Below are 21,736 nucleotides of genomic sequence, written 5' to 3'. Positions count from 1 at the left end.
AATATATTATAATAATATTAATATTTAAATATAATAATAATATAATATAATATAGTAATAGTAATATATAAATTATTATAATATATTATAATAATTATATAATATAAAATATATTATAAAAACATGTTATATATATATATATTAAAATAATAAATATTTAATTTATATATTTATTATAATTAAAATATTATATATTTATTATTTTATATTAAATTATATTTATATATTTTATATTAAATAATAAAAATATAAATTTTATATATATATAGATTATATATTTTATAATAAATTATTATAAAATATAATTATATAAAAATATAAATATATACAATATATAATATAATATAAATTATAATAATATGAATAATTAAATTAATTATAATATATTATTAATATAATATAATAAATTATACAATATAAATTATATATTATATATTTTATACTAAATTATATATATATATTATATATTTAAAAATATCCTAAAATATATATACCTATATATACATAAGTATGATTTTATCTAGAAGGATATACATTTTGTGTTCATAATTTTAAAAAAATATAATGATTATTTTTTTATTTATCTTTTATAGTTAAATTATCATAATTATTGTTTGTATTTGATCATATAAATCAAAATCAATCGTGTAAGATCATTTAATTGCATCGTTCAATCTGTTCATAATCTTATTCTTATCTTCTATTTATTACAAAATGAAATAAAAAAAAAATAAAAAAAACAATGAATAAACCATGAGATAACATTTAATAACTTTAATAACGATGAATTTATTTGCAAATTCATGATTTTCTAACAACACGATTCTCGTATTAAGATAAATTGTGTTTAATGATTTAATCATTATTGACTTGTTATTTTATTTCAAACGATTCAAAAACGTTAAGTACAATTATCTATTCTTATTATAGAAATATTTTCAACATTTTTTTAAATATTATGTTAATGTTAAATTCAAGTTGTTGATGTTTTTGAACGATCATCTGTTTAATTTATCTCATTATCGTTTGTTGTTGTAACTTAAACTATGATTTCTCGTTTTGTCAATGATTTTGATTATTATTCATCGATTATTCATATCCTTACGAATGCGTGTTGGTTAAACAATCGAAATATTAGGCTAAACATAAACGTCAAACGTTTGCGAACACATATTTGCTAAGAATCAGAATGTTTGTACGAGTTTACTGGATTCACGTTAACGATGAATATTATCTTTACTTTTTTTTTTTAAATATATTAAAGTTTTTATTGATTAAAATAAATTACAAAAAAAAAATAAATAAACAAAAACGAATGATAGAAATATAAAATGAAAACTATGAAATATATAATAAAATATAAAAAAAATATAAATAATAATAATAATAATAATAATAATAATCTAATATAAATAGATAGAAATATTAATCGTATTTTTCATTTAAATAATTTTGTTAAAATATTTTATATTAAATCGATAATCGTAAAAATCTTTTCAAAACGACAATTTTTATTTTTATTTATTTTTTTTCTTTAGATCATTTCAATATTTATAGAAATAAAATATACAGACACACACACATTCGCATATGATTGGAATGCGAGTTTTTAAATAAAAATTATCATCGTGTGTATTTGTAATAAATAATTTTCTATGGATTGCAATAAAAATGGAATGACATTTCTTTTTTTTTTTTTTTATAGAAAAATGTTCATTTTATTATTCACGCTTAATTGTATTATAAATATAACAAAGTATCCGGAAAACAAATAATATTTATTACTATAACGGGTGATGATTTAATAGCGTTACGAATGTTAAACTGCTATTGCAGTTTTTTTTATCAAATTTATTCTACCGACGCATCGTAGATTGTATTTTTCTTTTATTTTATTTTTTGTAGGATAAGTATCGTCAAAAATTGTATTGGAATCAGCCAAACAAATTTGTTTTATGAAAAATTTCTGAGCTATATTTTTTTTTGTATTTTTTTTCTTGCTTTTTTTTTTCAACAAACAACCGTTTAAATTCCCAAATTCTTTCCGGGGTTTTCTTGTTTGTTTTTTTTTTTTTTTTTACAGATATTTCAAGCGTTCGATTTATAATCTAAAAAGTTTTTTAAGAATTACGTAGATTTGCGTAAAAGACGAGAGATTAAGTGGTAGAGGGGGTAGAAGGAGGAAGGGAGGGGGAAATGTGAGTCAAGCACTTTCGCATGCAATCCTTGAAATGCACTTTCTATGTATGAATATTCGACATTTGGAATAATCATTAAATTCGAAGGTTAGGGCATATCTTTGTCATACTATTTTACGTATATGTATGTGTATATTTATGTGTGTGTGTGTGTGTGTATGTGGGAGTATTCTAATTTATAAAATTATTCTCAGACAATTTTTAGAAAAATATCAAAATATTTGTACAAATTTTTCAACGTAGTATATTTTTTTATTTATACGTATGAGAGTATAACGTTCGTTAAAAATGTTGTAATAATTAATAAGATACCTTTTAAACAAATGTAATATTTTATTCTACAAAGTAATCATGTTATTCTTTCGATTAATTTTTCAAACGATTATCGAATTTTCAACTTGAATGTAAAATAATGATTTTTTAAATATAGCTTATATATTATATATGCATTGTAATTGTTATGTTTAATATTTTATGTTAATGTTCGATTTATAATAAATAAAAATAAATCTATTTTTATAAATTTTATATATTTCTGTTATTTATATATATATATACATAGAGTGGGTGTAAAAAGTATTCGTACACCGATCAATTTGAAATAAAATGTTTCTGAAATTATAATTTATTAATTAATTTTTTTATAAACAATAAATTTGTACATATTCTTGAATGTTTTTTTACAATAGATATAATTAAATAAAAAATAATTTTGTTTTAATAAATAAATAAATTGAAATATTGCAAATCAAATGATTTTATCATAAAATTCATTAAATTCGAATTATTTCAAATAATTTTGACTACAGTTACTGTACACATACAATTTCAAGAATAAAACAAATAGATAAATAGAAAAATAGTATAACTGTTTTTCCACCTGATCGTCTCACATTCTTTCGTGGTTTTTTTTTTTTTTTTTTTTTAAATAATAGACATTTAACATCCTGCGGATATCCGGAAAACGTTAGGGTGCGAATATCGTTGCGTGCATCCGTCCAATGGAATTCGTTCGTAAACGAAAATATTCTATAGGTTGGTAAATGAGATTTCTTCTTCCTTTTTTTATTTTTTTTTTCTACAGAAGGATTTAAAAAAAAAAAAAATATCAAGAGAAGATTGACTCAAACAAAATAGGCGTGAATTTTAATTAACAGATTAATTCGAGAACCATTGGGTAAAAACAAAAAAAAATACAAAAAAAAAAAAATTGGAGACGTTCGTAATGATTTTGTGAAGTGTACTTCATATTCAGACCCTTGACGTACAACTCGTACACATCAAACATATAAAACGTATTTACACATGTACTTACACATGTTTTATATACATATATGTATATGTATGTATGACATATTCCAAATCTAGATCAATTAACATTTCCATTGTATTAGAAAAGTAAATTTTAAATGCAAACAACAAATATTCTATACATCATTTATCTGTTTATTCATTTTTATTTTTGATTTATTCCAATGGAATAATTGTTAATAATAATCATATTTAATTTGAAATTATTTTTTCATACAAATTTATATTCGTTAAAATAAGAATTAATTTAATATTATTTCTATTACGTTATTGTTTATAACTATGTCAATCAAAAAAAGGTGTTTTCATTTTTGAAAAAATTCGAATATATTGAAAATAATTTTTAAAAAATTTAATTTATGTTTAATTATATTTAATTTATGATATACACACCACAATCATTATAGGAATAACCTAAATATTTGATTAAATAAAAAAATTATTAAATCAACGATAATAATTTTTAAAATTTGAATATTTAAATAGGTGTTTTCTTAACACCTTTAATATATAAAGAACAAACTTAAAAATTTATTAGTTATAAATTTATATAAATATAAATAACTTTAAACAATTTCTTACCATTAAAATTATTATTAAAGGTAAAATTAGTCTGTAAAATTTATTATTATCAATTCGTAATATATATTATTTAAATTTTTCCTATTTAAATATAACATATTTCTAATATAAAATATTAAAAAAATAAAAAGTACTTATATATATTATCAAAAAATACAAAATTAATTTATTCATATCGAATGAAACATAATTTTTTATTTACGTAAAATGATGTTTCATATATTTTGACAAAATTTTAAGTTGGTTAAGATTCGAAGGAACTTATGTACATATATATTTATATAAATTGTTATATACGTATATATGTGTCTGCAGTTAAAGACTTATACAGTTAGAAAACTGGTTTTTCATCTTCACATGCGTCAAAATGATTCCTATTCGTATGATCGAAGAGTTTGTCGCGTGTAGCGGGACCAGGTCAGTCAAGTTGACGACTTTATACTTAAACCACATCATTCCTATTCTTTTTTTTTTTTTTTTGTATTACTTATTTCTTTTATTTATATTTATATTTATATTTATATTCATTCGCATTTATATTTCTTTCGTAACTATTTTTAAATTTGATAATTTGACTAGAAAGACAACTGTTTATGAGATTGGAACGATTTTTGAGGTTAGATTCGTGACGATGAAAACCACATTTCCAACATGGTACCGTTTGATCGTTACTATACTTTAACAAAGTGATAGCCAACGTATTCACCAAGTGAATGAAAACTTTTAATAGGATAACCGTGTAGTTATCGGTACCACTAGATTTGCATTTTAAGTGGGCTAACGATAACGATTACTACTCGTTTTGTGCTTAAAGTTTAATCGGAACTTTGATATCGATTTCAACGTTCTTTCATTACATATGTAGATAAATTATTTCAATCTAGTTGAGATATGATATTACAATTATTATTATCATAAGTCATCATTTTGACAAAATTCGAAATGAAATTTATCAGTTTTTACGTTAGATACTTTGTATTTCTTTTTCAAACATTCGTATAAGGTTATGAATTCAAATTGTTATTCAAAATGATTCCTTAAGATTATAAGAAATTCATGTAGTCAAATTGAAGACTAATAATTTTTTTGTTTATTTTAAATAATAAAAAAATAAAACGTATGAAAACAATATAAACGTAATTTCTATTATCAAATAAATTACTTACCTCGATTGTAATATTAAAACAATCATAATAAATTAAAGCAACGCGAGTTATAAATTGAATTTAAATTACCTACGTAGTTTTATACATATATAATTATTACTAAATATATTAACAACAAAATCTAATATTTTCTTTATAAATATAATATATAAATATAATGTAAATAAAATATAAACCTTCCCCCTATTCTTATAATATTATTAAAAATAATTATAACAAATCCTACAAAACTGTTCATTAAAAAAAAAAAAAAAAAAAACAAAGAAAAATAATTAAACGAATAAACAAATAAAAAAAAATAATAATAATCCAAAAAGAAATTTAATCTCGAAACTAAATCATAATTAAAAAAAATATGATAAATATATATATAATACTTTACATTTTGAAAATTCAAACGGTAGTATGGAAAATTTGATTAAAACGTCAATCAAAAAGACAACAATCCTATGTAATAATAATAAAAAAAGAAATCAAATAAACAAAGAAAGGAGAAAGCAAGCAAATATAATCGTTTTTAAGTACGTTGAACTGGTTGGCAGTTAATTTTTATCGAGGACCCTGCCCAGTTCTCGACTGCTTCCAAATATAAACTGTGTTTCGTGTATGCGACGCACTGTTTCTAAAGCGCTTTCCTCTTCGAGGTTTTGCCTCTTCGAATCGCATCAACGAAGAGAGTTTATTTTCTAGTTTCGTGACACGTGCGGAGAAGACGGTCTTGCTGGTTGGGTTGGTTGGGTTGGTTGGTTGCTGATATTGCAACTGAGCTACATCCGTTCTTAAAACTCGCGACAGAAAAGATAGAGAAAGTAGAGTAACAGTGAGAGTAAGAGAGAGAGAGAGATAAAGATAAATATTCCAAACCGGGGGTGTAAGTGTGGGTGGGGGTGGGGGTGGGCGTATTCTATACTCCTCTGTCTCTTTCTCTCTTTCTCGTTCTGGTCTTCTTCTCTGTTTTCTCAAAACCTCTTTTCTGAATTACTTGAAAAGTTTTGTCATCTCGTGTACAACTCGTTCACTGAGTTTTCTTTTTTCTTTCTTTCTTCTTTTTTTTTTTTTACCGTCTGTGTCGTCTGTGTAAAAGAGGGATATTTCTTTTTGTTTTTTTTTTTGGTTTGTTTTTTTTTTACTCTTTTTTTTTATTCGTCGTCGTTGAGTATCCTCCCGGTCGTCAGAAAATGTAATACAATTGAAGTGTGCTTAATTTTTTCTCTTTCTGTATTTTTGTTTCTTTTTTTTTATTTCTCTTTTTGTTTGTTGTTGTTCCTCTCATTCATCATTAAGTAAATCTTTTTTTTTTTATTTCTTATAGTATCATTTAATTTTTTAAATTATTTTTCTACCACTCGTTTAGTTGATACATTTTTCCTTTTTTGTTTGAACTTTCTTTCTGTTTGTTTTTTTTTTTTTTTATTAAACGATGACAAAGTAGTTTGTTCAATACACAAGGGCTGATAATTACCTTGAATCAAAAGTTCAAAGTTCGTTTATCGTGTTGAAACTTTTACTATGAAACTGTTTTAATGGATTGTTTTTTTTTATTTTTTTTTTTTTTTTATTAATATTTACTTTGTGAAAAGAATCATTTAAAAAACGCGAAATACTTTTTTATTCACCCTAATAGCAGTAAATGTTAAAGGAATGAGTAAATAATTTGAGTACAGTGTTATTTTTTTCACATTTAAAAGAAAGAAGAAGAAGAAGAAGATGATGATGATGAAAGAATAATTGTACATTAGTGATCTTGAATATATTACCAAAGAACGAGAAGATAGTGATACTTTTATTTAATTTTTATTCCGAACACCGTAAAAAAAAACATAAAAGTTGTGCGATACGAACAAAGAGTATGCGACATCGATGTGTGGTGTTTTTGTTGGAATAATTTGACGTCAGAATTTTTCATACAACGATCTTCTACTCATTCGAAATATTTTGATTTTTCAAATATATTTAAGTTTTTTTTAAACGTTTTTTTATAATTTCGTTCGATCGAATCCCGGTAATGGTGTTTTTTTCTTTTTTCTTTTCAATACAACCAAGTGTTTTTCTTTTATCAAAATAAAATTCTCATCGATGTTTTTGTCAGTCATTCGATACAAAATTATATTTTAAAAATTTCTTATATTAAAATTCAAATTCCATTAGCAAACATTTTTCCAATTTACAAAGGGATTCCTACAAAATTAAACCAATCATAATTTTATTTGAATAAAAAAAAGAAAAAAAAACTTTACAACCCTTAAATCAAATATAATATTAAATTAATTTATTTTTGTGTTCTTATAATATTTAAAAAAAAAAATTCATACTCTTATAATACGTCAAAATAACAAAACAAAATCATTATTTATAGCTAAATTAAATTTTAATAAATAAATAGATTAAAGATGTAAATTGTTTAATCAAAAAATCTGATCTCTACGATAAAAATATTTCGAAGTGTTTTGAGACGATAAAAAAAAAAAAAAGAAAGAAAAAGAAAAGAAAAATCTCTAGTGAAAATTTAATAAAAAGTGACGATAAAGAAAAAGAAAAAGTGAGAAAAAGGGAGATAGAAAAAGAGAGAGAAACAAAAATTCCAAGTGGAAAAATAAAAGCTCTGTAAAAGATAAAAAAAAAAGAAACGTTCTCCGACGTTTTATGCTAATCAAAAAGGAGGAAGTCTAATCTTCGTTGGAAGGATTGGTTTTGTGCAAGAGCTCGATCCTCTTTCAAACCCCACCCCCCTCCTTTCCATCAATAAACCCTGTGAACCCTTTACCCCTACCCTTTACTACCCACTCACCCATTCGTTCATTCGTTCATCTTCAAACTCATCTTCTCGTTCAGTAATACCTCATCTACTCGTTTTTCGAAATGTCAAAGTTCTTTCGCAAATTCGTTTTATGCGGCTGCAATCGTTCACACGGTGATAATCGATCGAATATCGCGAACGATTCGATTGTCGATGATGTTTCGAAGTTGGTACCGTCATCGTCTTGCGATGATTGTGCTGACGAGAATCAGGATTTATCTAAACACTTTGATTTGTCTAATATTAAATTTATCGACGATGAAGAACCTGACGATGAATTATTGTTCATGAAAAATGGTACGACGTGTGTTATAATTATTTTAATTAATTTTTGTTTCTCCTTTTTTTCTTCTTGTGTTAGTGTTTTCTTTTTTATTATTAATTAGTATTGTTTATTATTTTGTTTAATTTATATTTTATTTTTATTTTTTAACATTTTTTATTTGATTATTTGATTTATTTGCACATTTTGTTGGATTATTTGAACAATAAAACGTGTGTTATAATAATTTAAATTAATTTCTTTTTTTAATTTATTATTATTGTATTTATATTATAATTTTTTATTATAAATTATAATATTATAATTATATTTAGTATTTTTTATAATATATTTTTTTTTCATGTATACTAATTTTTACTTTTATTTTTATTTCATTATTTGAATAGTATATTTGATTTGTTTGAATATTTTGTTTGATTATTTGAAGGGTGCTATATATGTTATAATAATTTACATTAATTTTTTTTTTATCTTAGTGACAAGCATGTGCCATTTAGTATTTTTTACTATTTTTATTTTTGAATTTATATTAAATGTTTCTTTTGTATTTTATTTGATTATTTGGTTATTTGAATATTTTATTTGATTTATTTGAATATTTTGTTGGATTATTTGAACAGTACAACGTGTGTTATAATAATTTAAATTAATGTTTTTTTGTCTTATCACCTATCGTAAGATTTAGTATTTTTTACTATTTTTTTTAAATATACCCCAATTGTTACTTTTATTCTTTTTTTTTTTATTTAATTTGATTATTTGTACGGTATATGCTGTACTATGTTAATTTCAATTATTTTTATTTTTCGTGCTTCGTATAATTCCAAGTTTGTTTTTATCGTTTTAAATACATTCTTATTGTTTATATTTTTTAAATTTATTTTGTTTAATAATTTGAATATTTTATTTGAATATTTATACGGTATATGTAATACTATATTAATTTATATTACTTTTATTATTCGTGTTTCTCATACAATTCAAAATTTGTTTCTGTCATTTGACTTGTGATTATAATTACAATTTACAATATTATTTTATTATTATTTAAGAATTGTTTAATTCATGTTTTAATTCGACAAGCTAATTGATCTGATGATATGACAAGCTGATTGATAATTCGTGTTTAATTGTAGACAATATAAATTTTTTGAAATTGTTTGTAGGTTTAGTGTTAAAAAAAAAATAAAAAAATCTAAGAAGATTATTATTATTCTGTATAATAATATTTTAATACAATTGTTTTATTTATTATTTATTTCGATATGCCAATAGTATATAAATCTAATCAATGTTCTTCTCTCGTTCAGACGATCGTTTAAACTATTAATAGTAACTCGTCTGATACTATCCTATGCCAACTATTTTTCGTTTGTTTTGTCCTTTTATTGAGAACGTAAGAGAGGAAAAGGGAACGTTTAACAAATTCGAATAATTAATTAATCCAATCATTAAATTAAATCTCGTTAACATTGATTTAAAATGATTTCATAGAACATAATATTATATTTGTTAATTAAAAAATGTTTATTTATCAATTTACTAGGAAATTTCTTAAATGTTGTTAATTATTATCGTAATACTGTAAAATATGAAAATGAAAATGTTTTTTGTATATGTAATTAACTTGTTGAATTCTTGCTAGAAGAGCTGGATGGACCAAATGCTGTACGGATACGAGATGGTTGGGTTATTGCTGTTGAAAGGTAACAATATTAATTTCTTTATATTATTTATAATTAAATTTTATTTAATTATATTTTAATAAATGATTTTTTATTTATTATTAAGAAATTTTGTATAAAAAAAAAGTAATAGTTTAATCTGTATTATTATAAGAATAATTTATTGGTAAATATATTAAACAAAATAATGTCAAATTGATAAACAAATAGTGTTTGTAACATTTTCTATTTTACGAAAAAAAAATATATATAAATTAAATTATTACTCGTATAATATTATTAATTTAATAATAATATTTTATAATATTATTATAATAATATTTTCTAATCGCAAGCATTTCAAGGATTAAAATGGTTTCATTTAAATACCATAATATTAACATATCCAAGGACTATCTATATTTGCTATTATCTATAAAATTACATGTTATATTAAATCGATATTATAAGTTATTGCAAATTTACCAATAACCTATTTAATTATTAGGTTATTAGCTAATAAATAATAGTTTTTTTTTACTATCATTATATATTATTATTCATTTACAAAAACATACTCAAAAAAGAAACTAAAAAGGAAACAAATTAATAAATAAAATAAAAATAAAAATAAAAACAAACTCACGAGAATATAAAAAATAAATCAATTAAAAAAACAAATATCACGTTCCAATAAATAATGCAACATACATTATTTTACACACACGTAAGTGTAAATTATTTATCCTTGTAAACATCGCGTTTATATTAACCGTATAATACAAGAAAATATCTATATATATATATATAGATCTAAGAACATAAATGTACTCTAATACTAACATATATTTTTTACAGAGGCGTAAGAGAAAGGTTGAAAGAGCTTGCTGCACTAAGAAGCATCCAGTTACGGGATATCGAAGCCATACTAGATCATCAGGTAGGTGGATCCCTTTCAACGAAACTTTCACGTGATTCTAACATATCTTCATTTTTTGACACCCATAACAAGCGTATCTACACGAGACATTTTTATACATGATAATCATAAATTTTAAAAACTATACTAAAAGAGAGAAAAAGAAAGAAAAAAAAAGTAATAATAATAATACTTGTAAAATATAAAAATTATGCTAAAAGAGAAAGAGACAAAGAGAACATAATAATAATAATAATAATAATAATAATAATAATAATAATGTATGTTAATACACATTAATTCGTATTAGTTAGATGTGTGTTTTATTTTTGTTTTATTTTTTTTTTTGACCTTTCGGCAATGTGTAGAGAAAGATTTAATGAGAAATATTGTATATAATAATAATAATAATAATAATGATAAGTCAAAAATTGAAAAACATAATAGTTTATGGGAAAGAGAGAGAGAGAGAGAGAGAGAGAGAGAGAGAAACTTTCCAACGTATATTATTATGCGTATAACGTAGTAAGCATATTTACGATCGATCGTTCTGACGTATCGGAAAAACAGGTACGCTTGCATACGTCATACAAATGTGTAATACATATAGGTATTATATATATTACATATATATATATATATATATAGATTAACTATGTACACCATTGGCCATTCTTCGGAACATGAATTTTGTCTTGTAGACTCAATACAGTGACGTCAAGATAAATTTATTATCTTTAAAATATCTTAACTATATTAAATCTCCCCCTTTTTTTTTTGTAAATTTACGTTTTAAAGATAATTACTTTAACAAATGATTAGTTTTTATGACAGTATAATAAAAATTCTTGTTTATATAAATTATTCTTAAAACGATTGATTGCAAAGTGTAAAATTTAAACACAACATTTTTCTTAATTATTTTTTAATAAAAATTGAGACACTGTCATAGCCATTGAAAAAAAAAAAAATCAAATCAAAACAATTCTTGTTTATATAAATATATAAATAATTCTTTTAAAACGTTTAATTGCATCGTGTAAAATTTAAAGGCAACGTTTCTTTTTAATTTTTCCTTAACGTCATTTGAAATACCGTCATCGTCATTCAGAAAATAAGATAAAAATAAAATAAAATAGTATAAAATGAAAGAAAAATATATTATCGGCACCCGACCATTTTGTAAAGTAGGATCGCCTATGAAATGTGGAATGCGAAGGTGAACGTGCGAACGTGCTGCTTGCTTCGAGTTGTAATTACGATTACAAAGCCGTTTGGTTGCGCTTTTGCTCGAGGCAAAATGAATAAGCTACCATCGTACTATTAGACTTTAGGATTTTCATTTTCATTTTGTTGTTGTTGTTGTTGTTATTCTTGTCGTTGTTTATTTTTTCACTTTTTTTTTTTTTTTTGTATTTTATTATAATTTCTTATTCGTTCCATCTCTCTTTGTTTTCAATTATTCCCATTACGTTTTATTACGCTAAATAGAAATATATATACATACATATATATATATATATATATATATTTTATATTAATGTGTATTTTAGTTTTTTTATTTTAATTTGTATATATTAATGTATGTATATTTTATTTTAATTATTATATGTGAATATATGTAATATATGTTGATACATATTAATTCTCGTATTAATTAGATGTGTATTTTATTTTTTTTTTTAATTTGTATATATATATATAAAATACACAATAATATAAAATATATAATTAAAATATATAATTATAAATATAATATTTAAAATAAATAATGAAAATATATAAAATAAATATAATATTTAAAATAAATAATGAAAATATATAAAATAAATAATATAAAATAATTAATATAAAATATATAATTATAAATATAATAATTACAATAAATAATTAAAATATATAAAATAAATAATATAAAATATATAATTAAATAATAAAATGAAATATATACATATATGTATGTATTTATATAAAAGTGCATTTTATTATAATAAGTTGACCGAAAAATTCGTACCTTTCTATAAATATTTATATATATGTGATATATATATAAATTAGAGAGAGAGAGAGAGAGAGAGAGAAAATTTTCAAGGCAACCCCTATATATATAACACGTACATTATAGGTGTATGCAAATATACGTGTACGTTAATAATAATCCTTGATTAAATATTTTTTTTTTTTCGAATGATCAATAAATGAAAATCATGATTATTTTGGATAATATTTGGTGGTTGGGGGAGGAGGGGGTGGTATAATACTTTAGTTGTATTTTGCGTCATCTGTTCCTATCTCTTTCTCTTTCTCTTTCTTTCATTCTTTCTTTTATTTTTTCATCATTTCTCACGAGAATGATGAATAATTTATAACAGACTATTTTAATTCTGCAGATAAACGAGACCGGTGCATCCACGAGCGAGGAAAGAACGAGAAAAGATGTAACGAGTAATCAGGTCACCGTGACCCTTGCGGATGAGTGAGTACTTCTTGAGATTGACCCCTTCAACTCCCACCCCCCTCCAACTTCCACCCCCATCTTATAAATTCTTCAAGAATTAGAAAGAAAGTACTTTCTTTTTCTTATCATTTCATATATATATTTTATCCTTTAATACGAGAAAGTGTATAATATTACTTGAGATTTACTTTGAATGTTCATTTGAAATGGAAACATTCGATCGTGATATTTAAATGTTATTCTTTTATTTCATTTTATTTTATTTTATTTCATTTTATTATCTTTCATTCATTCGAAATAATAATCGTATACAAGACGACGTTAATTATTTTTTTTCTCTTATTTTTATTTATTTTTTATTTTTTCATACAAATAGTACATTTAAAATGCAGTCCTTTAATTTATTTTTGTTGTTTTTTTCTTTTTTTTTTTTTTCATTTCACACTATCTAATATCATGAAATACCACAGTATAATCTTCTTTCAAAATCCACTCTGTATTCATAAGTTGTTATACGTGTACTATATTTGACTAAGAAAAATATTTTCTCACCTTTTCATTTTTTTCCTTTTTCCTGTTCTTTTTTTCTTTCTTTTTTTTTTTTTTAAATGGAAATACTTCCTTTACGTATATTTTAATTAGTATCGTTATTTTTTACTCTATCTTTTATTTTATTTTTTTTTTTTTGTTATTATAGGGATGTGCGTAATACGAACGCTTTCTTATCAAAACTCAGTAACGGTACGATACCAAAAGGAGTGAGCAAGGATACTCAAGACACGAGAGAAGGGAAAATACAACAGGAACGTAAAGACGTCTCGGAGAAACAACAAAATTCATCGGATGAAACTAATCTATTGGTCAGTTCAATTTATTAAATCATTTCAAATAAACCGAGTTAAAAAGAAAAATATAAAAACAAATGTTTAACACGTTGAGCGCCACGCCCATTTTTAAGGAAGTCCCCGTCAGGCCACGCGTGCCGCTTAGAAGCGTTGAGTATTGTAGAACCATTGTTTCTTATTGCAATAGAAACTTATTATGTTTACTGTGTTTTAATGAAACCCATCAATCCTGTAATGAGTGAAAATTAAATAAATTTTCAATAAATTTTCTGTAATTCCATAAAACAGTGTATCGTGTTATACGCTGTCAGTCACCGACGATTGACGCGGCCTGAACGGTAAGTCAAGTGTCAGCCACCGATGACTGACGTGGCGTTCAACGTGTTAAAGCTATAAATCACGATGTATAATTAAGTTTTGTAATTTATACATAGGTGTAGTAAGAATATTGATTAGTTCTTTTTCCGATAGACAACGTGTCCTTGATTTATCGTGATTTTTCTTTCTATAAAGATATAACGGCTGATAACTATATCGTATTTTAATTATAAAGTAAAAAAGAAAAGAATAATAATGATTCGTATATACGTATAAATGTATGTTGATACACGTATGTGTTAATGTATTTCTAACCAAAATACTTTTGCATTTAAAAGTAATGACTTCACGTTTATTTTTGTCTATTTCCATTAACCGGAAATCCCGCGATGGTGAAACTTACGTGCAGCAACATCCAGTGACATTGATGGGTGTTAGATTGCTATTAATGAAAAGGAAAAAAAAAATTGTAAAAAAGCTAACCTTGCGATTGAGTAAGAATCGATATAATAAAACGAGAAAAATAGTTTAAGTAGTTAATATATATATAAAATTAGTATCCTTTGAAATATAGGTTTTTCTTTTTTTCTGTCACCTTGAGACAACGTTACGTATACGTGTATCACAAAAAAAAACCCACATATATGTTTGAAACGTGTTAGGTTATGGAAAATAATTTGAAAAATTGTATTTAAAATTTATTTTTGAAAAATGTCAGCTCATAATTCAATTAATTTACTTTAATATAGAATTAATAGAAATAATAGATCATATATAAATAATTTTATAATATATTTATATTTAATTTATATTAGGATTATAAATTATTATTTTGTATATTTAATATAATTATATATTGATAATATAAATTTATATATTATTATTTTATATTTAATTTATATTAGGAGTATTTGAATCTTAAATATAAACATTGAATCAAATTAATATTTAATAATATTACATTAACTTAAACCATACAAAAATTCATATATTTATTATATAAAAAAATTGTATAATAAATTGCATAATGGATTGTTCTCATGAAATTTATTTTTAAAAATATTAAAAAAATAAAATGGACGTAACTTTTGGGTTACTCTAATATTTAATAATAGTGTATTACATAAATATAGCATATAAATGTATATAAAATATGAATGATGTGAGATTGGAATGATCAATATGATCGGAATACTCACAGGTTATACGATACTGATCGAATTTATCACTTGGCAGCAACCGGTGCCGACCAGCAACAAGGTAGGGGAACGCCGTGCTAGCAGTCCCTTCCAAAATGGCCGGACAGAGGTCCTGATTGGAGAACCTGAGGGCGGCCCGAGGTCGCCAAGAGGATCGACATCTTCAGCGATTAACGACGGCAATTTTCTCAATACACCGGACGAACGCGAAGCTATTTTCAGGTCAGTTTGTAATAATAATTATTTTTTTTTATTTTTCATTCATTCTGACAATTTTAATTTGTTTATATTTTAACAATCATGTTGTTGATCGTCTATATACCAAAATTTAGCTTTTATTCTACCATGATTGGATTATTTTTCTTTTTTTTCTTTTTTTTGATACTATGGCTGACCGAGATGCAAAAACGAAATATAAAATTAAAATGGTTTATTGAATTGACCACAAACAATCAATTTAGGTTATACAATTCATATATATATATGTACGTACACATTTTTCATTAACAAATCTTTAGCATTTGTTATTAATTATTTAAAAAAAATATCGCGAGAAAGTGTGGTAATGTTTGATGCGCGCCACGCATTGAAATCTTCGCTTTTAATTTTCATTCTTTATTTTCATTCCTTCTTTACCATAGTAGTTAAGAAAAATACCCTTTTTTATCATAATGTTCCGTTAGATGGCACTGCTAAACCATTTCATTCGTATATCGTTTTACCGATAAATTGGATAAAGTAGTACTCGTTTATTCCAATAAAATCTCCCATTCTCAAATAAATCAAATGATTATAATCAAATTTGATGATTTATAAATCAAATTTTAGTTAAATGAGAAGATAAACGGATATATTTTCAATATCTATCAAAACGATCAAATAATATATTCAAAATTGTTCAAGGAAAATTTCTTCCGTAGAATTCTTCCGGTATGATTCATAATATTTTATATAGGGTGTCTCGAAAGTTTTTAATTTATCGAAGAAAATAAAACTAAAGAAATAATTAAAATTGATTTAATATAATTGCAATATGTTGTATTTTATTTTAAAATATGAGTTAACGATTGAAATATTGTGTTAACAAAAGTATATAAAACCTAGTAAATTGATATATTGGTGAAATAAAATTTGCTAGTAACGTTTGGGAAACATCCAATATATTTACAGTAAAACAAGTTAGACAGTGTGATGTTTAATGAAGGTTTTGGGCTTCCGTAAAATCTATTACCTTATCGGATCTATCAACGTCGCATCTATATAACAGTATGGTCAAGTTAAATGAACTTGGCCAAGTCAATTAGAATTACATTAAGCTGTATACTATACACGTTGGCGTTCCCGTTAGGTATGTTATAGCTTCTTAGGAAAACACGCCTATATCTTTCTTTCTTTCTTTTCCAACAAACAGTAATTTTTTTATTATCATCCTTTCCTCCATTTTATTTCGAATTAATACAATCATACACATGTGTTATTTAAACAAAATGTTGTAGAAATCGTTAAGAAACCTTTCTTTATTATCGGTTTATATTACGCATAGTTGCTTTCCCCAAAGGTATTTTAAAAGAAGAATGCAACTTTCAGGTAGTCATAGATATTTCTTAGGTTAGGAAAGATTTTTCTTTTCCAATTCGTTCGTCTCTGATAAATTTTTCCCCAAAATTTCAAACAACAACAAAATTCTCAGATTTTATCTACGATTCGATAACGCACTAAGAAATCATAGAAAAGTGTCATCGATGTACGATCGATGAAACGAAAAAAACATGTTCTCGATTTATCGGATAAGAAAAAAAAAAAAAAAAAGAAATGCTTTTGGTATGACGTGTATATAGTATGCGTAGGATTGCGGATGACTTTCGCCTTCTACGAGAGTAAAAACGGGCTTTACAGAATCGGTCTGACAAAAAAAATTCCAACCTTCTCCACCTCCCAGCGGTAGTTCCCTTTGCTATAGTGAATCTTATGAATGGAGGTAACGTCATCATCGGTTCACACAGGGAAAATCCTTCAATACGATATCTAACTAATAATACTACACTAACCTTGAATATTTTATGAGTGGTATCTGTCCCCTATATATGTGTTTGAAATTTGTCTATAGTCGTATTTCTACCTGACATTATATGTATGTGAATATATATATATATATATATATATATATATATATATATATATATATATATATATATGTTTATAGGACGTTTGTTTGTATTTCCGTCTACCTGACATGGTGCTACGCTCCCTTAATCTTAAGTTCCTCGAATTTTATGGTCTATGACGTGTACAGACTGCATAAAGAAGAAATGGAACTAAGGAAGGGCGTGTTTGTACATCTTTGACCTGGCTCTCTTTCTCTTTCTTTCTTTCTCTCTCATTCTATCATACTCAGGTAGAGTAAATTCAGTGGCGACCCTATGTTGCACCTGCGTTTCCTGTCGCTTCACCAACCACAGGGACGTTAGTCCACCTGACGACCGGAAAAGATCGTTCTTAACTTTGATGAAATGTTCAGTGTCGTTTGTATTAGTTGAAGCGTCTCAGATACCTCATAGCCTAATCTATTCGAAATTAAGTTAAAAATATTCCAAATTCATAGTTTTTTTTCTTTTCATTTTTGTATATAAAAAATTTGGATATACAATGAGAAATATTTGTATTGAAAATTATTATTATTAGGTATACCGGAAAATTGTGTCCGTTCAAACAAACATTAGTTCAATTTTTCATCACTAGGGGTAAGGATCTAATTTCGTAAAATGAAATATACAAATTGCCACCATGTTGGCAAGAGTACAAAAGTAATTCAATTAATTAATTGTTCAAATTAGAAATAATTCAAATGATTTATATATAGAGAGAATATTTTATATATCAAAAATTCTTTATGTGTTTATATAATTAAATTGTAATTTATAAATTATTCGAGTTTAGAAATATTCAAAATTTCTTTCCCATTTTTAAATATAAAATTGGATTAATAATTATTAAATAATTCAAATATTTTATACATCAAAAATTGTAAATATTATTTAAATTGTAATATATAAATTACACGGAAAAAGAAAAATTATTGGTAGCTGAAAACTCCTAAATCTTTTAGACGAAATTTTACGATTGTATTTTGGTAATTCTTTATAGGTACAGGAGTGATTTATTTATACAGATTTACAGGATCGTTTAAATAAAAGATAAGCGTCGAACATTTTGGGAAAAAGTAATAAAGTAATCTTTTGGACTAAAATCTAGAGAAGTAAAAAGCAAAGAATCGATAAGACCGAACATTAAACACGTGCACTAAGGAAAACCTAACCTAAGATATTTTACACGGATTTACAACATGCTACTGAAACAAACATACAAACATTTATTTTTATAAGTATTTTCAAATATTTAGAAAATATATTATATATGAATAAAGTATATTTATTTCTAAATAATATTACTAAATAAATTTTTTTTTTCGTATTTTGTATTTCCTTACAAATATCCTCAAATGTATACAAATCATTTATAAAATATATTTAATTATTTTTCTTAGAATTATTACATATCACATACACTAAAAATTGTCAAAAGTATCCTCGTATATCCACAATTATTACAAATTATAAATAATTCTAATAAAAATCTTTCAAAAACCAAAAAATGTTTAATAATTTTAAAACACGTTTAAAAAATTGAACAATAAAACTACGAATACTTTGATGACTCATTGTAAATCTATTCAATTGATAATAATAATATATTTATTTTTAATAAAATTATTATTATTTAATTATTAATCGAACAATTGATTAAAATACAACAGGAATATCCTGTCGTCATGTTGAGATGGTTACTTTGTATCGTCAGTGAGAATACTCCCCCACAAGAACGTGCTATATATGCATAAATTCCTTGTGCCCCTTAGAATCTCGATTATCCAAGTATAGAACGCACTTTCGAATACACATACTAACACATACATAGAGAGTTACGACAAGCACACTTTCGATTATCCATACGGTCACTGATCCTATCATCGATTATCTCTCATACCATGTATTTCCAAATCGATAAAACTACTTTAAGTATCATCATCAAACTATAATACTAGAAGAACTTCATTCGAGTCTTATCACTATACATATATACATATAATATTTCTATAATGGACATAGAAAACAGAATAATTAATAAACATAATATTTTCTATGTTGAAATTAAAAAAATAATTAAGTTTTGAATGTAGAAAACAATTTCTTATAATAAATATTATATTGCATATATAAATGTTTAATATATAAATTTTAATTAATATATAAATAATTTTATTATAATATTTGTTAATAGATTGACAATAATTATTCGAGTTAAAAAATTATAAAAAAAGGATACAAATTATTCATCAATGTTTATTATATTAAAATATGTTTTAATTATTATTTCTAATATTTGAATGTTACTATAAAAAAAATGTATACTTTAATTATAAATATATTTATTTTATTATAATGTTCTTTAATAGATTGACAATAATTATTAAATTATTGGAATAAAAAAAAAAATAACAGAAAAAGAATAAAAATTATTAATCAATGTTTATTACATTAAATACATTTTAATTATTATTTCTAATATTTGGATATTATTATTAATCAAAAACATACAACTAAATAATAAATATATTTATTTTATTATAATGTTCGTTAATAAATTGATTATAATTATTCGAGTTAAAAATGATGACAGAAAAAGAAAATAAAAAATTATTTAATCAATGTTTATTAACTTGTTATACGATTACGTGTCATCCTACTACTATTACCCCCCCGCCCCCATAACATTTGTTAAACGTGTTCGTGATAATAAAAAAAAAAAAAAAAAACGGAATATGTTGATAAAGAAATATAATTAATTAAAATGAATTATATTATACAAAAATCTTTTCTCTTGCTATACATGAAAATTATTTCCGTCTTGTTTGGTAAGATTAAATTCTTGAAGATATTACAGATATATATATAGAAGGTTGTAAGGTATACCTTGGGTTGTGCTTATATTTATGGTGTAACGTACTGGAACGCGCCGTTCCGGTATCTCTTGTTTTATTTTTTTTTTTTTACGGTATTTTTAATGTTTCCAAAATGAATTAAAAAAAAAAAAAACAAATTATGGAAATATTTGTATAAACATTTATTCTTTTTTTTAAATTATTTTTATTTAGTTTGTATATTTGTATTAAAACTAATTATTACTTTCAAAAATTTATTTTTTTTTTTATTAAATAAATACCTTGCATTATATAGGGAAAAATTGATTTTCTAATTTTATTTAAATAATATTCGAATATTATCTTCTTTAATAAACATATTTTGACTAAAAATTGAATATAAGTTTCAATATGTTTTTTTTTGGTTATTTTTTTGTTTCCATATAAATAGCTTATTGATAATAAGTACTATATATAACAATATATTAAAATATATTAAAATATAACATTCCACATTAAAATATAGCATTCTATATTAAAATATATTCCATCGAAATTGGCATAACTTTTTTTCTTCTTTTTTTCGGTTAAATAATTTGACATTTGTTTCGCAAAAAAAAATAATACGTCGTAAAAAATAAAATAAATTTTATATAAATAAATTATATAAATAAATATTATATATTTATATTAAAAAATATTATATATTAATATTAATAAATATTCTATAAATAAATAATATAAATATATATGTATACTAAAATGAGTTATCAAATTAATTCACTAAACAATTATTATAATACAATAAATAAAAATATGTACGAAAATATAAATAAATTAAATAAATAAATAATTATAAATATATGTATACTAAAATGAGATATCAAATTAATTCACTAAACAATGATTTAAATGCAATAAATAAAAAAGCATGCATACACGTATATATATATACATCTAAGAAGTAGAACCAATCATACTTCTTTGTTTTATTTGCCTTCGGGTGACTCACCTAAGG

The 21,736-nt window shown here is 23.4% G+C and overlaps 1 protein-coding gene across 1 annotated transcript in view; it reads left to right on the top strand.

Annotated features, from left to right (window-relative positions):
- Positions 1–21,736, top strand: part of LOC107069428 (protein PALS1) — an 84,183-nt gene that overhangs the window by 13,006 nt on the left and 49,441 nt on the right. The window contains 5 exon segments of the mRNA XM_015326742.2: positions 9,983–10,043; positions 10,860–10,941; positions 13,311–13,396; positions 14,076–14,238; positions 15,778–15,962. Of these exon segments, the coding sequence (XP_015182228.2) occupies positions 9,983–10,043; positions 10,860–10,941; positions 13,311–13,396; positions 14,076–14,238; positions 15,778–15,962 (577 nt within the window).

This window comes from Polistes dominula, unplaced genomic scaffold, assembly GCF_049000335.1.
Source record: "Polistes dominula isolate Pdom_NZ unplaced genomic scaffold, Pdom_raw_medaka contig_37, whole genome shotgun sequence".
In the NCBI taxonomy this organism is placed as follows: domain Eukaryota; kingdom Metazoa; phylum Arthropoda; class Insecta; order Hymenoptera; family Vespidae; genus Polistes; species Polistes dominula.
Note: the sequence above shows the minus strand (reverse complement) of the source record. Positions and strands in the feature narration are given on the sequence as shown.